The following is a 15961-nucleotide window of genomic DNA, read 5'->3' on the forward strand; positions in this document are numbered from 1 at the left end:
AATAATTGTGAATTAAATATTGATGATTTTTTTTTTAAAAAAAAAAAAAAAGAAGGAAAAAAACAATTATTTGTAAGCCTCCTTTAATTTTATTTATTTATTTATTTTTTAAGTTGGCAGCTCTCTTCAGTTCCTGAAAAGCGACACCCAACTTGCCTCAAATAGGTTGAGAGTTATTATATTACTTATTTTAAAAAATAAATTACTATATTACTATTTGAGACAAGAGTTATTTAGTAGATTCATGCATAATTGTTATATAATTGGATAATATTATAATAAAAATCAATTCCTAGATCAACATTTGTTAAAAAAAAAAAAAAAAAAAAACCTGATTTTTACTCTTAAACCATTAAGTTATATGGCAGTTGGACATAGTTTTCTAAATAAAATTAGTCTTTCAAGCAAATATGTGATATTATACCTTAATTACATTTTTTACTATATATTAGTGTACATAATTTTGCTAAATCATTGATTGAATTTGCGTTGTTGAACTATTTATGGCAAATATGGCCAAAGCAATGATTTCTTTTAATTAAAAATAAAGATTTTATAAACTTAAAACTGAAAATAAAATTGGGGGATTAAAAATAGAATGGAACTTCATAGATAGAGAGAGAGAGAGAGGGGAAAACAAAAAAGGATATTTAGATTAACCAACAGCAAAATAGAATGGGTGTTGACGTGTTGTTGGTGTTGGATAATGCCCGCGGCGTGAGTGCTCTGTAGTAGACAAGGGCAATAGTAAAAAGTCTCCTTTTTTACAGCAATCCACTACTTGACACGTGTATTGCCCAAGCAACGTGTCAATCCTCCATATCTTTCAAGTAGAACGACAATAATTGTCCAGAATTTGACCACGACAACTTCACCCAAGGCCCAAGGATGACAAAAATCACTGGCTCTCCGCCCAGTTCAATCAAAATGATCAAAAAGAACTTGCTAATTTGTAACATCGTGCCGGGTTTGTTACGTGTCAAAGTAAAAAATTATACAAATTAATTTTAATTCGATTTATTTAATTAAATTAGTTAAATTATTTAATTTTAACTTATTAATTTTGTATTGAGTTTGTCTAAAATGTACAAATCATGCAAAAATTGCTAACCATAATTGTCGCATGTTGAGTTCAAATCATGTTAACACATTAATAAAATATTATATAAATAAACTCTAACTCAATCCTTCTAATTAAATGCATTAGACCTATCAACCCTGACCAGTTAATTTTGCATTAGACTCGTGGCGGCTTTGCAGGTCGTATTAAAAATGATTTGCCCTACTTGAAAATTAGCTTCCCAAACAATATTGTTGATAGAATAGAAAAGGAAAATAAATGACAGAAATTTCCCACAAACTCATTTTTAATCAGCCTCTAAAAGCAACGTGTTATTTGAGCTATTAAAAAAACATGTGTTTCTTACATGCTAAAGGACAAATCTCACTTTTTGAGACTGGTTTGTACAAAACTTGTGCCATAAAATAAATATCATTCAAGTCTACTTTGCAGTCCAGCACTAAAATTTTTACACCAATCGTTTGCATGCAACTGAATAGTGGTATTATCACAGAATCAGGAGAATCACTTTTTTGAGCAACAAAAAAGGCCATTTTAGCAATACAATTATACAGCAACTAGAGATGCAGAAGTAGGCTATCTCCCGGGAAGAGTATACATAGACAAGAACAACATAAAAGATATAACAAAATATGGGGAGTAAATGCTTTCCAATGAAATAAGCAATGGAGTAACTCATGCTATGCAATTGAGAACAGATTGATTTCAATGACAAACATTCTGCTTCCATACATACTTCCCCGATGCCTCATCATCGAGCATGGCAAGGAGAAAGCCTGGTCAATATACAGGGACCACTGAGCAGGTAATCCTTGAGAAGAGCACGAGCTGAACAGGATGGCAGATGCGTCTCCGACCCTTCTGCGTGCAGCGTTATGCGCCAACATGCACTCTGAAACTTGATTAAAGCTCACAACAGCACTGAAATGCCCAGAGTTTGCAAATGCAGCTGTAAATTCGTTTACATGATCCAATTTCCCCGACACAATACTGTTCTAATGCCCACTTAGGAGCACCAACATTTGCTTTGACTTGGAAATTGCACCTCCACGACAAGTCTCATCGTACATTGTCTGATCAAAGGTCATAACTGCTGTTGCTCTTATCCTTGTCAGGGAGCATTTTCTCCATTTTCTTCATTTTCTTTTCCAAAGCCTTCTCAAAGTCACCATATGACAGTGAAAGCAGCTGGTTCAGCAGCAATGAAACTCCACACTCCTTCATACGTGCATACCTTGGTTTAATCCTCTCTTCCAAACTATAACCAAAATATTGAGGGAATTTCACGAGCTCTGGTTTTGGATAATCCATGGTCAAAAAGAACTCCCATTTTGTTATCAAATTCCCTGACAAGCTAAAAGTATATAAGGTCCCATATCTCGAAATCATGGTCCCAATTTCCTCAATACTATATCCCCTCTCCAAGAAAAATTCTGTCACAGGCTTCAGATTTGCTTCAATACTAAGACCAAAAGTCTGTGGAGATCGATAGAGAAGATTAGCAACATCAACTCCCAAAGAACAGAAGTACTCAGCAGTTGGCCGTAACTTGTCCTCAACACTGTAGCTAATAATGTTTGGGCTGCGTGTCAGAATCTTACCAATGCTCTCTGCCGAGATGCCCATCTCATGAAGAAATTCCACAGTGATCTTAACCTTCTCCTGGCTATAAGTGAGAAGATGTGGCAAGCGATATATCACTTTTGCCCATTTTGTCTTGTCCACACCCAAATTCTCTAGGAAGGCCATGGTGGGTATAAGATTTTCAGAGAGACTAATTCCACACAACTGAGGCCTTTTGATGAGGATGGTGGGAATATCTGATTTTGGTACCCCAAGATCAAGAAGAAACTCAACCACTGGCTTGATTTTCCCCTCCAAGCTATAGTAGGCAAAGGATGGGTACTTTTGCGTAATTCCCTTGATCTGCTCAAGATCCATACCAAGCTCTATGAGATAGAGAACTTGAGGGCGGAGATTCCCAGCTGCGTCTATCTCACTCACTCGAGATATGGCCTTTAGCTTCTTAGCGTCAAGGGTTGGATTGGGCTGAGAAACTGGCAGAATTGTTTTTTCTTTAACAGGTGGGTTTGGAAAATTTTCCGCTACATCTACCATAAAGTTCCCATGCTCTTCGAGAAGGGCTTCAAGGTAAGGATTAAGAGCATCCCTGATCTCAAGGGTTGTAAGTTCACGTCCTGCCATGTCAAAGGGGAACTGGATTAACAAGGATCCACTTCAGAATAAAATAAAGTAAGTTAACGGTGGCTCGAGAGAAGCAATAATATGTTGAAATCGAACCTACTAGATATCGAGATTTATGAACAGAATGAAGCTTTGAGACGAGGTGGTCAATGAAAATGTCTGACTTGTTGATGGTCCTTGAAGCAACTGCATTGCTCAATCCTTGTTTCTTTAAGAACAAGGTCAAAACAGCCTTGGCTTCTTCTTTTTCTGCTGCTAACAGGGCTGGAGGCACCACTTTCAAGTTGAATGACCCATCTGTCCCAGAATCATCTAGCCATAATATCAAGAAAAATAATGTTAACATCGTAAAAGAGAAAATGATAATTCAAATGTCTAAGTTTTTTTTTGAATCTTATGTGGAGGTTGAAACAGCACTGCAAAAGCCACATGAAAGAAAATGTAAGACTTACCGAACTTTGCTTGGCAAAAGAAGAGTTTTGCAGGAAAAGAAAGTCGAGTCCTGAATATGATAAAACAAAAATCAGCATTTCCATACTTAACAGGTAAGAGAAAAAGAAAAGAAAAAACAAAAACAAAAAACAAAAGAACAAATACAAAGGGAGAGAGCTGTGGAAGGGTGAGAGAATGTAGCTTCAGCTGCTACAACTACTACAATCATTTAAAACATTTATAGTAACTCAACTGAAGGAAATATGGTAGCAACCATCCTGCCCACCTGCTTAAATACCAAAAAGTTCAAAAATAAATTAATAAGAAAACCTACGCCTACTTACTACTTCCTATCTATCGAAACCCATTTGCATTAACTCGGGGGGGGGGGGGGGGGGGAGGGGGTTTCAACTCAGAGCTCCCATGAATATATAATCCATCTCTTTACCATCCTATGCATACACACATTTGTGAACTTCATATGCTGGACTACAACATCTTTGGTTTTCCTTACGCCTCACCACTATTGCAGTACTTCATCAGTGTGACTCATCCTTGAACGTGTCTGAAAGTCGAATCACCTCTAAAGAATACCATCATATATCACAAAATCACTCGCTTGCATTACTCTCCTAAAGGATATCTACACATCCCCTGTCAAAATCATCCTTTATTTAGCATAATATTCATCAATTTTAACACGCGGGCTTCTTAAGCCATACAGCATAATACTCTTAATCGGATTATTTTTCATCACAATTGGTACAACCCCATTAAACCCATAACACGTTTACCTTCAAAACAAGAACGTTTATAACAATTGAAACAATACACAAGCCGATGGTGTAGAAAACGAGAAAAAAATACATATTAAAACAATCAATTTTTCCTCTTAACGTCACTCAAATAACTCATATTTCACATGTACATAAGCCAACCACGCAACAGGTACACAAATATGAATATTCTAGTCAAGAAGTCGCGTAATAAAACTTTCTCTATAAAAACAGAGAAATGGTCATGGGTGAAGTACCTTGAGGTAGTGAAAGTTCCTTTTGACAGAAATGAGAGCTGCTCGGGAGAGCTGATTCCACAGAAAGCTCTCATTTTCTATCAAAAAATGGTAAAATTAGGGTTTGCAGGGCAGAGTGAGAAGTGAGAACCGAGAAAGAGTGGGAAAAGGGCGGTCTTTTTCTCGCCTATTGATTGGGAAGTGACGTCGTTTAACTACCAGGCGCGTTTGGTGGGCCTGTGTAATGTGCCGTTGAGATTGAACGAACTTTTGAGTTTTGGACCTGTCTTCTGGCTGTGTGGTACAACTACAAACACACGGACAGGGTTTTATCTAATAATCATTTTCTTCCCAATTAGAATGATGATTATTTTTTTTTAACTCAGTTTATTATTCTGATATTTATCCATAACATGTTTCTAGTATGATTCACAAATCATACCTGTTTTAAAAATGCATATAACACAACCACATCCTATGAAGACATATTAATTTAATAGAGCAAATGAAAATAATTTTAATTCAATTTAAAGAAAAACTTTATCATCTATTTCATATACAAAATGTTTGGGTCCAAAGGCCACACAAGACAAACAACTAGGCCCATCAAATATAATAATGTCAGCCGAATCACAATCGTTTCTACAACAATTAAACTTGAATTTGGGGGTGTATGCCGGGGCAATATGAAATTAGAATTCTCTGCACTTTAAATGAATTGATTAATATCAAATTAGTTATATGTAAATAGTTTTGTCCTATCAAAAATGAAAAGACAAATATTATTTACGTGTAACTAACTTGATAGTATTTGATCTTGCCGGTATAAAACCATGAATTATGAGTAGTGGCCCGGGCTTGATAAATTCATCCATACGGTCCAATTTAATGTAATGCCTCTTTTCACCTGTGAAATCCACGTGGGCTTTTGGGACTTTTCCTTATCACACGTCGTCGTTTCATAGTCAAGAAGAAAAAACCAGCCCAGGGTTTATCAAAAATCTAAAACCCTAGGAATCAGGACACAGAGAAGAAGAAGAAGAAGAAGAGCATGAAACTCTAGAGGCTAGATCCATGTCGATTTTTCTGAGACGCGCATTCTCCAATCGAAACCTCCTTCTCCTCCGAAGCTCCTCGGCCCTCCATGGCGGCGAGCTCCGTCAAGTGATCAGCTGCTCTTCTAACAATGCCATGAGCTCCGAGACTCATCACAGTACTCTCACTCTTTCGGCCGTTTATTTCCTCAGAGAATCTCGCAGAGGCTTCGCCAAAGGACGCAAATCTAGTAAGTAGTATTGTTTATGTTTATTTTGATGCCCAACATAAGCCATTTTTTATGCTTTGAGATTTTATTTTTGACTGAGAGAGTAAAGGGTTATAATGATCTTTTTTGGCGGAGCCTTGGCATTTGGTGATTATAATACTACATGTTTAAATCCATTGTGAGTTAGATTCACGGGCTCGCTATTGAATGAATTTTGGGCTTTCTAAGAGTTTTATTCGTTTTTCAGATCGCGTTTTGTTAATACCTTGTTGGGTTCCATTCTTATAGAGGAATTTCTACTTGTGTAGCTTTGGAAGATCCCTATGATATTTCTCTGTATTGAGCACTTCGTTTAACTGCTATAAAAAATGAAAATGAAAAGTGAATCCATGAGATAAAGATCCATTGCTGGTATGCTGGTTGAGAGAGTTTTAGGTATTTTAGACGCATATTTTTGTTGATTGCAATACCCAAGTGAGCTTGGCAGAAGTGATTCTTTTTGCAAGAATAACTGCAATTTGTATAACTTTTCGCAACACACATGCTAGCTTTTTGCAAATTTATCATCATTATCCCTTTACATTTGAATCTTTTTTTCCGATTTGGTTGCACCTTTAGAGGATGATGATGCTGCAAGCACTATTGAAGTTTCCCCTGATATTGGACCCACTATTAAGGCAAATGCTGCCTCGCAGATGGAGGCGGCACTAGGTGCATTATCAGGAGAGTTGACCAAACTAAGAACAGGAAGGGCATCTCCAGGTGCATTTCTCAATGCCATCGCTATTTGTTGCTTGTTTATTCTCTCTTTCTGGTTGTCTGATTTATTAACATGGTTGTCTGTGGAATATCTCTACAGGGATGCTTGACCACATTATTGTAGAAATTGATGGTGTAAAGATGCCCTTGAGTCACTTAGCTGTTGTTTCAGTCATGGATTCCAAAACATTATCCGTAAATCCTTATGATCCAAATGTAATGAGCTAAACCTCTGCTTATTGAGTTTATTACTGTTGGTTTCCATACTTGTCTTTTCTTCTTCATTAGCATGTGTAACGATTTCTTATTAACACGTGTCTGTGATTAGGTCTTCAAATCTGTTGATCTATTATGATGGAATTTTTATGTATCAGTTGCATTAAGCCAATAGTTTTGGAAACTTAGGTTCATTTAAACACCCTTTTTTTCTACATGCTGATAGACACTTATGGCTAAACATTCCAGTATAGAATAATCATTCCAGTGGTGGTGCTTGTTTTATGCAGACCTTAAAAAAATTAGAGAGTGCCATTGTTGCATCTCCATTAGGCTTAGCCCCCAAAGTAGATGGTGAGCGGTTGATTGCGGTTATTCCAGCGTAAGTGATTCTGTTTAATCTCATACTGCCACTTCCCTTGTCCACAAAGAAGCCCAGTTGCTAATAATGTCTATTTTAAAAATCTTTGACTTGTGATAATCATAGTTTTAATTACTGCTATATTTCAATAATTTTGTTTAATTATTTGCCACGTTAAATCTTAATCTATCTAGATGAATATTGCTCGACTCATTTACATTTTTTATGCTCTCCAATGACCAGATTGACGAAAGAGCATATACAGGTAAGCAATCATTGCCTTTTCCCTTCATTAAAATTTTTTCATCTTTTACCTCTTGTCTCTACACCGTGATGGCTACTGTTTTATATCATTGGACATTTTTACAAGGCTGTGTGTAAGGTGGTTGCCAAGTCTTGCGAAGACGCCCGACAAAGTATTAGAAGGGCTCGCCAGAAGGTATAACAGTATCTTTTTTTTTTGACTAATCTTATCTATGTTTATATTTCATGGGTATTATTAGAGAAATATAGATTCTTCTTTGGGTAAATTTGATCGCAATGAAATAATCTTCAAGCAGGGCTGGGGCAGGACTAAACTATAGTATTGATACACAACTCAAGACAAACTATATATATTCATTAGTTTACTGTAAACAAAAGTTATCAAAATGTCTAGCCCCTTATTTTTAGTTGTCTATTGTGGTGAGCTCACAATGAAATGTACCTGTGACAAGTGTTCGTGGACGAGAAAGAAAAGAATCAAGGGCATGCCCACCCGAACCCCTACTCCTAGGCCAGAGCAAGAGCAGAGAGAAAGAAGGAACATTAAAAGTTTCAAAATACATGGGTCCGCTCGACCAGGGCCTCTTCTTCTTTCCTAGAGATTCAAGAAGATCATCCAAAATAATGTTAGGCAGTTTGTGCGGCAACGAGTCTAAATATGGGAGCGTCATTATTATAGATAGGGAATACAAATGTATTCTATGCATTGCTGTGAAATGCTCCCATGTTCTTAATCTTTATTGTGCCTAAGCAGATTGTTGGTTGGTTTTACAGGCAATGGATACAGTGAAGAAATTGTATTCACATGCCCCTAAGGATGATATAAAGAGATTGGAGAAAGGAGTGAGTTCTAATCACAGATACATAAATTGATGAGTTTTACAATGTTTGTAGTGTTTTCTGAACCTCTCTCCTTTTCTCAGATCGACGAGTTGACCAAAAAATTTGTCAAGTCCGCAGAGGATATGTGCAAGGCGAAGGAGAAGGAGATCACTGGAGGCTGAGTTCTGGATTTCCTTTGCAGGAGTACGCAGACTTTTAAGATCTCAAATCAGTAAAAAGTCCTTTGAATATCAAATATTTGGTGATCAATTCCATGAGTGAGATTTTGCCATGTTTTACTTTTATTCAAACTAATCAACTAATGCGTTTAAGAGCCTGTTTGAGATTGCGTTTAAAAAATAAAGCTTTTAAGTCAAAAAGAGCTTTTGGGTAAAAGCTTCATTTTTAAGCTTTTACCAAAAGTACTTTTTGCCAATTTTTAAGCTTTTTGGACTCTTAAAAGCTTTTAATTTTTTTTACCAAATGAGTATGCTTTTCTTCAAACGGATTTTTTGAGTGTTAAAAGCACATTTAGGCCTCTCAAACGCAATTCCAAACAGACTCTAAGTCAATCCTAACAAACGTTGAATCAATCATTGTTTGTATAAAAACAAAAAACAAAAAATCAATGGATAAGTTAAAACTATTTTGTCAAAATTGTGAGATAAAAAAATAATTTTTTTGCATTACTCATTTCAAATTTATCATATCAAATTATCAATCAATTAATGTGTTTAGCAAGTCATATACGAATTGAGAGTGTTGTGACACATTAACTTCAAATTATAAATATACCCCTAAATTAAAAATTAAAAAAATAAATAAAAATAAAGTAGCCCGGACCCTCTCCTGTGAGGGGCAACGTTAGGGGCACGGGAGGAAAGTCTGTCTCAAATCAAAAGAGTAGGAGGGGGTCTCGGGGTTGGGTTTGAGATTCGGCTCAAAATGTTCTTGATCGGGCTCAACCAGTGATTAGCAGAACAAAAGCTACACAATGTACAACTACCGGCGACCAAAACCTTTACAATGAAATAGCAGCTGTGAAAAATACTCCAAGATGAAGTACTCCTCCAAGCATCTATACATATTGCCTACTTCAAATCCTCACCATTTTATGTCTCTCTCTGCTTACCAAAAATAGCCTCTTTTGTCACAAGCTTTATACCTCTCACCCAAAGCTCAGCCCTTTCAAACCCACCCTCGCATACAAAATGCAATTCCTTGTTCTTCGTAGTCACCACCCTAAACACTCCAGGTTCATCCGCACCACCCTTATTCCTCCTATTCTTCCGAAAGGCTGGGCTGGGCCCCACCTCAGCGTGCCGGCATATCACATTTCTCCGGCTGGAGCTCCCCCATCGCAGCACCCCGCCAGACCCCACCATTCTAATCTCCTTCCCGTGTGGAGTTCCTTTCCCTTGCTTGGTGTGCTTTTGAACGTACGCACCGCCTAAAACTAGCTTGCGAGAAAGCTCATCGAGTATCACACGCTCTGCATTGTTTTTCTTGCCAACAATTTTTCTTGCAAGTGAGAGCGCCGTTTCACCTCTAGCATTTTTAATCTCACAATTGGCCCCATGTGAGATCAAGAGCTCACACATGGACCCATGGCCTTCCTTTGCAGCCAACATTAGTGGAGTATAGCCGTCCCCATCAGGGACATTTACATCATAACCTCTACTGGTAAGCAATTTAACCGCATCCAAGTCACCGTGACGAGCAGCACAATGTAGAGCACAGAACCCTCCAGCATTGCGGTTGCCCTTTTCAAGGGCAAATTCAAGCATTACCTTCTCAAATAGGTCGCGGCTCTGATGCAACTCAGATAAGCTGATTGCAGTTTCGCCAGATTTGTTGTGCAGCTTTACATCAGCCCCTGCATAAACCAGCAACCTGAATGCTTCAACATGACCCTTCATAGCTGTAACCATGACTGCCGAGAAACCATTTTCGTCCTGATAATCAAGATTAAATCCTCCCCGACCCATAATAATTTTTAAAGCCTGAATGTCTCCAGCTTCGGCTGCAAACATCAATGGAGAGAAAACAGACATACTGCTGGATCGAGGTATCTTTATAGCTTTGATTACATTTAACACTGTTTGTTGAAAACCAAGGGACCACCGGTTTGACCCAGCAATTGAACTTGCAGACTGACCAGCAACATTCACCAAGCCAAAATCAGCACCAGCCATGGCCAATACCTTGAGACTCTCTTCATGCTTATATTTTGCACAGATCATCAAGGCAGTGTCACCACAATCTGTCATTGAGTTTAGATCACAACCAGAGTCAATTAGGCATTGAAGAATTTTTGACAATCCAAGACGGGCGGCCATGTGTATGGGACGGAACTCAGTTTTCTTGGTTGTCTTAACAGGGCATTCTACGTCCGCACCACAATTCAAGAGCACCTTGACAGCTCCTGCATTGCCACATAGTATAGCATGGTGAAGGAGAGTTCTTCCTTGATGAAGGATATCGGGAGAGAGGTGTTTGATGAGCATGCGCAAGATTGCACCACTCTCTTCAAAATACTCCACCGCACACCAGGTGATGGCATAAGGTTCCGCCAACCCTGCACCCACTCGAAATTCTTCCCCTGTAGCCATGTCCCAAGACCAAGCTCCCAACTTGACTTTGATGTCCGTCGTGGCACCGGCCTATTTTTACATTTTAGGAGAAAGCCCACAATGAGAGGGGAAAAAAAACGAAAATCATGAAAAGATAAAACAGTAATGATTCTGTCACTATCTTAGCCAATACTGAACCTGCAGTACGCATCATCCTATGACATACTGCGAATATAATTCATTTTCAGGGAAGAATCTAACGCAATTCTAGAAACCTGCACCATTGGCTTTGTCATCAGGTAGAGATCCAGCTGTGATAGCTAGCACACCAACATCACAGAGGGACCCACCCATGAGTTTCAGACTAAAATAATGAAGGTTGTATTTCTGATTGTTTATTCTAAAAAATAAATAAAAGCAGCAAGCCCAAAAAATAAAAATTAATTTTTTTTATAAAAATAAAAAACCCCTTTTTAGGGTCATGTGACTGCTGATTCTATTATTTTGTCTGAGACTAAAGATCAATTTCTCTTGACGGTAAACTTGGAAGTTACAAGCTAAGAAGTACGCAAATTTACTGCAAAAGAAGCGAGCCCACACAAACTTGGCCACCATATGTTCCGCCCTAATCATTCCAAAAATTAATACTGAGACATAAAATACTCACCTGGAGCAGCAAATGGACGACGGAAGCCTGCCTGCCAACCACAGCAGCAGCAAGTGCAGTACAATCGACATTCATGTGAACAGAAGGCTTAGATGACTGAAGCAGGACCCGATCAGCCGCACTTGCATCCACACCACACTGCCATTAAGCAATACAGTCATTGTATACATTAAACAATCATTCCACAAAACATAGAGGAGAATGAACTCATGACATTAATTGGCTGCCCTGTAAGGCCTGCTGTTAAACACATTGCTGTGAATTCAGTTTCTATCTGGAAATATCCTTCCACAACCGTTAGAGAGAGGGGAGCGGACCCTATCTAACACAAAAAAGGCATAGGATATTTGTAATGAGAGGTTATCATTTCTAGCTTTCTACAAGGATTGGAACAGTTGTATAAGGAGAAGTTTCAGAAAGCCAAAATTTCTAAGCAAGCTGAAGGCACGTCGGTCTGTTACAGATGCCAAAATTATCACAGCCCAAGGAGCACACAAGTGTACTACAGCTTAGAGAAGATGGCTACAGTAACTGTATAATGTTCATTTCTGTTTTACTACAACAGTCCATACAGTAGTATCTAAAAAGAGTTGATGATTGATAGCCCATAGGATTACAATGCTTACCTTCATGAGTGTATCAACTACATCCACGAAACCCCTGAAGCATGCTGTGACAAGAGCATGCACAGCAACATGGGGCCGGATCATATCAGATCCCATAAGCAGCTCTGCAAGCCTTGCACAACCATGACAGCTCGCCTCCAGCAGAGCCTCCTCACAGGCTGGCTGTGACGCCCCAGCTTTCAGTAAGATCTCAAGAATCTTGAGGTGGCCCTCCCTCACTGCTGCTGTTGTCGCGAAGCCTCTGAAGAGTTTCTGGTTTACATCAGCTCCAGTGCTCTGTCATGTAAAAAGCACCAACCCTTAGTACATTGCCAAGCCCTTGACAAGACTCCACAAGAAGACATTACACTCTTGTCTCTTTCTTTTTCTTTTTAATTTTCCCAAAATCTCAAAGAAGGTTAAGAAGAATAAAACCAAACCAGTACCATACCAAGCATCTTGGACTCTTTGTTAATACAAAAGGTAAGGCCACATGCAGACAAAAATGGGGAACAATTTACAAATCTGATGTGATAGGGTAAAAAGCACAGAACTTCCATTTGGCAATACACGAAGGCCATTAATAAGAAAGGGGGTGTATCATGCATGCATACAACTAAGTACTTAACCTGCTCTGGCCAAAGGTCAAAGACAACTCAAAGGCATTGATTAAGACTGATCAAATGAAGTTTACGCTTAATATCTCTGATTTCATCACATTACAAGCATTTTACTCCCATCAAACCAATAGAAGAAAACATCATCAAGTATTGAATGAATGATTCTACAGTATTAGAAAACTATCAACACCCACCGTGACTACCCAACTTTCGTAACAAAATTAACTACCAAAAAAAGTTTCATAACAAAATTCAACAGCTCGACAAACTTGAGAAGGAAGTTGAATAGAGATCATCACATTTTTGTGGTGCTTAAGCATAGCAATCAAACACAAATTCGTACAAAGTTTTGTGGAGTATAGTCAACAGCAAGGCAACATAGGCAAACGATTCAGAGGGGTACTATCCTGCAAAAATAATACTCTTCCTCTCAAACAAGAGGGGGGAAAAAAATTACCATTCAATATAAAAGAGCCATTATAAACTACAAAGAGGCACCAGCAAAGGCAAAGAGACATAGTTGATCCAAAGAAAAAACTACTGCCAATCTACTGCTTTACAGAAGCGGACTACCACCACTTCTCGGTTGTAAACGCACAACAATTAAAAATAGAATGAACCATAAAAGACCCAAGGATCAAAATCATCAATAAACTTCAATAATGAGAAATCATTCAGAAAATATTTATAAAGATGGTATGCTATGTGTAACAACCATGAGAGAAGTCCATGACTATGATCTGATGGTTGAGACCGATTGTTTTATTACTTCTGCAATTTCAATCCAATCAAGAGAAGGCTTCATCAAGTACAGAATACCGAATCTCAATACTTGACCAATACTTTTGAAGTATGCAGTTAAATTAATCACAGAGCAGATGAACAGAGTGTTATTGTTTACGTGAACAATGAGATACAGAGACAGTCCCACATAATAAGAAAGAAAATAATATGGCACATGATAAAAAAAATAAGAACATTAATTTTGGTTTATAGAACAAGATAAGTGGATTTAGCTGGAAAAAAAAAAAAAAAAAAAAAAAAAAAAAAAAAAAAAACGAAAGAAAGTTAAAAAATAAATAAATAAAAATAAAAACCCTCAAGACGATCATGAACCGGATTCGAATCCGCCATTTGGAAATCAAAAGTGAATAAATTAGCTAAGGGCTACCAAATCCCTTGCATAATGGACCCAATGAGGTAAAAGCATTAAAGACAATGAATGTCCAAAGAAACCAAAACCACCCCGAAGAGTGATAATGCCTGCGGAAATCGAGACCTTAGCTTCCAGAAGCATTCTTTTAAACTAAAAGCTTAAAACGCATCAAAACGTCCTGGTATTCTCAAATCTGAGTAGATAAGCAGAGAGAAAAAGCAGATATGCTGACTATTTTAGGGGGAAAAAATCAAGTACTTAAAAAGCACTTCTTCGAACAGTAAAAGTTACCGAGATTTGGATATCCATTTTATTAAAAAACAGAACATTAAACATAAAGAGCAAGAGAGATTTAAATTTTATTTCACTCATTTCCTTTCCTTTTCTGAAGCAACCAAACTGAGTAGGAGAGAGAACTCTTTTCAAGCTTAAAAGAAGTTGATAAAAATACTGATAGAAGCTTTAACGGGAGATTTTAGAATTGAGAATCGCAAACTAATGAAAACAAAATAGGCATAAAATGCTTCAAAATCAGTTCAAATTCTTTTAAAAATAATAATTTAGAGATAAAAAGCGCTGGAATAATCTAAAACTAGTGAAAACCAACAATGTGAATACAAAAACGTAAATCACCATCTCAATCACCAAAATGCAAAGAAAACACATAAAACAGTTTCAAATGTTTTCCAAGCAAATATAAAGCGCTTTGAGACCAGTGAGAATCACAAATTTGATCACCAAAAATGTAGAGAGACAAACGAGTGAGAGAACTCAACAAAATCAAAGCAAAAGAATAGACACATCTCATTTTCGACATGCTTCAAAATCAGCGAAAATCAACAATGTGAATGAAACAGTCACGAATCTCAGCTTCGGTGACAGTGATCTGACCACTTACCAGCAATTTCTTCACAAGGTCCACATTCCCGGTGTGTACGGCGAGAAACAATGAAGTGACGTCCGTCTTGAACTCCTCGTACTCCACACGGACCTCGCTCGCCGATTCGTCGCGGAGGACCAGCTCGGTCTTCCTGCTCTTCAGGCACACAGCTCCAACGAAGTTCACGTCGACGAACGGATCGGCGATGCACTCCATCGCCGACCTCAGATCGCCGGAGAGAGAAGCTTCCAGAAGCCGCTGCGAGACCTCGGCCTCGTAGTCCACCGGAAACACCTGCTGCCTCCCGGAGAACACCGTCATAGTGACACACGTGGCGGAGCCCGAGCTTCGGTAGTACCAAACTCTCGCTGCAACTTCAGGCGAAGGCTCGCATGCGCTCTCTCTCTCCACGAAACGCGATGCTCAATAGAAACTTTGAAAGCAGTGAGCGCCAGAGACACAGAGAGGGAAGTGGTGGACGGGTGCGAATTTATTGGGATGGTTTAACTGGGACTTAACCACGGTTAAAAAAATTGGTGGGATGTTTAAAAATTAGGGTGTGGGGTCCAGTGTCAGTAGGAGTGCTTTTTGGCCTTTGAGCTCGGCCGGGACTGGTGACTGGCTAGAAGAGTGGATGAGCGGCTAATATTGCCTTGGCTATTGGCTATATATATTGAGCTTGGCAACATTAGATGGGATGTGTCTGAACCCTCGGCTCGGCTTCAATCCCGGAGAGAATATATCGTGTAACAGTCGTGTGTTTGGGATGTCAAATCGAAACCGTTGATTGTCTAGGATTTTCAGTTATTGGTAATTAAATAATTCCGATTTTATAATCTCAATCTTTATCAATTAAATAACTATTTATATCTTAATCTCGATATTTATTACTTTAAAAAATAGTAGCATTGTAAATATTAAAAATAGTAAAATCTGAGTTGGTAAAATTTCGAAAAAAGTAGGTAGGATTAGTTAGGATAAGAATTCTTTTCATCTAGAGTGAAATGTAGGTAATTCATTTTTTGTTCAAATTTACCAACAAAA

At 38.2% G+C, this 15961-nt stretch overlaps 3 protein-coding genes across 3 annotated transcripts; 1 reads left to right on the top strand and 2 right to left on the bottom strand.

Moving 5' to 3' along the window:
* Window positions 1-1492: 1492 nt before the first annotated feature.
* On the bottom strand, window positions 1493-4894 carry MDA1 (Mitochondrial transcription termination factor family protein). The gene is made up of 4 exons (XM_059596718.2): window positions 4752-4894; window positions 3739-3788; window positions 3383-3598; window positions 1493-3279 (listed from the first exon to the last, which is right to left on the bottom strand). The coding sequence occupies exons 1-4, from the start codon at window positions 4823-4825 to the stop codon at window positions 2159-2161; spliced, it is 1461 nt and encodes a 486-aa protein (XP_059452701.2). The 5' UTR covers window positions 4826-4894; the 3' UTR covers window positions 1493-2158.
* Window positions 4895-5746: 852 nt separating this feature from the next.
* Window positions 5747-8708, top strand: LOC132183310 (Ribosome recycling factor). The gene is made up of 8 exons (XM_059596719.2): window positions 5747-6015; window positions 6613-6756; window positions 6854-6969; window positions 7260-7351; window positions 7574-7595; window positions 7701-7769; window positions 8369-8437; window positions 8518-8708. Exons 1-8 carry the CDS (start codon window positions 5805-5807, stop codon window positions 8596-8598), a joined length of 804 nt encoding a protein of 267 aa, XP_059452702.2. The 5' UTR covers window positions 5747-5804; the 3' UTR covers window positions 8599-8708.
* A 654-nt stretch (window positions 8709-9362) lies between these two features.
* LOC132183311 (ankyrin) lies at window positions 9363-15373 on the bottom strand. The gene is made up of 4 exons (XM_059596720.2): window positions 14936-15373; window positions 12283-12558; window positions 11657-11794; window positions 9363-11079 (listed from the first exon to the last, which is right to left on the bottom strand). The coding sequence occupies exons 1-4, from the start codon at window positions 15236-15238 to the stop codon at window positions 9529-9531; spliced, it is 2268 nt and encodes a 755-aa protein (XP_059452703.2). The 5' UTR covers window positions 15239-15373; the 3' UTR covers window positions 9363-9528.
* Between the last annotated feature and the right edge of the window lie 588 nt (window positions 15374-15961).

This window comes from Corylus avellana, chromosome 5 (genome assembly GCF_965113065.1).
Source record: "Corylus avellana chromosome 5, dhCorAvel1.hap1.2, whole genome shotgun sequence".
Classification (NCBI taxonomy): domain Eukaryota; kingdom Viridiplantae; phylum Streptophyta; class Magnoliopsida; order Fagales; family Betulaceae; genus Corylus; species Corylus avellana.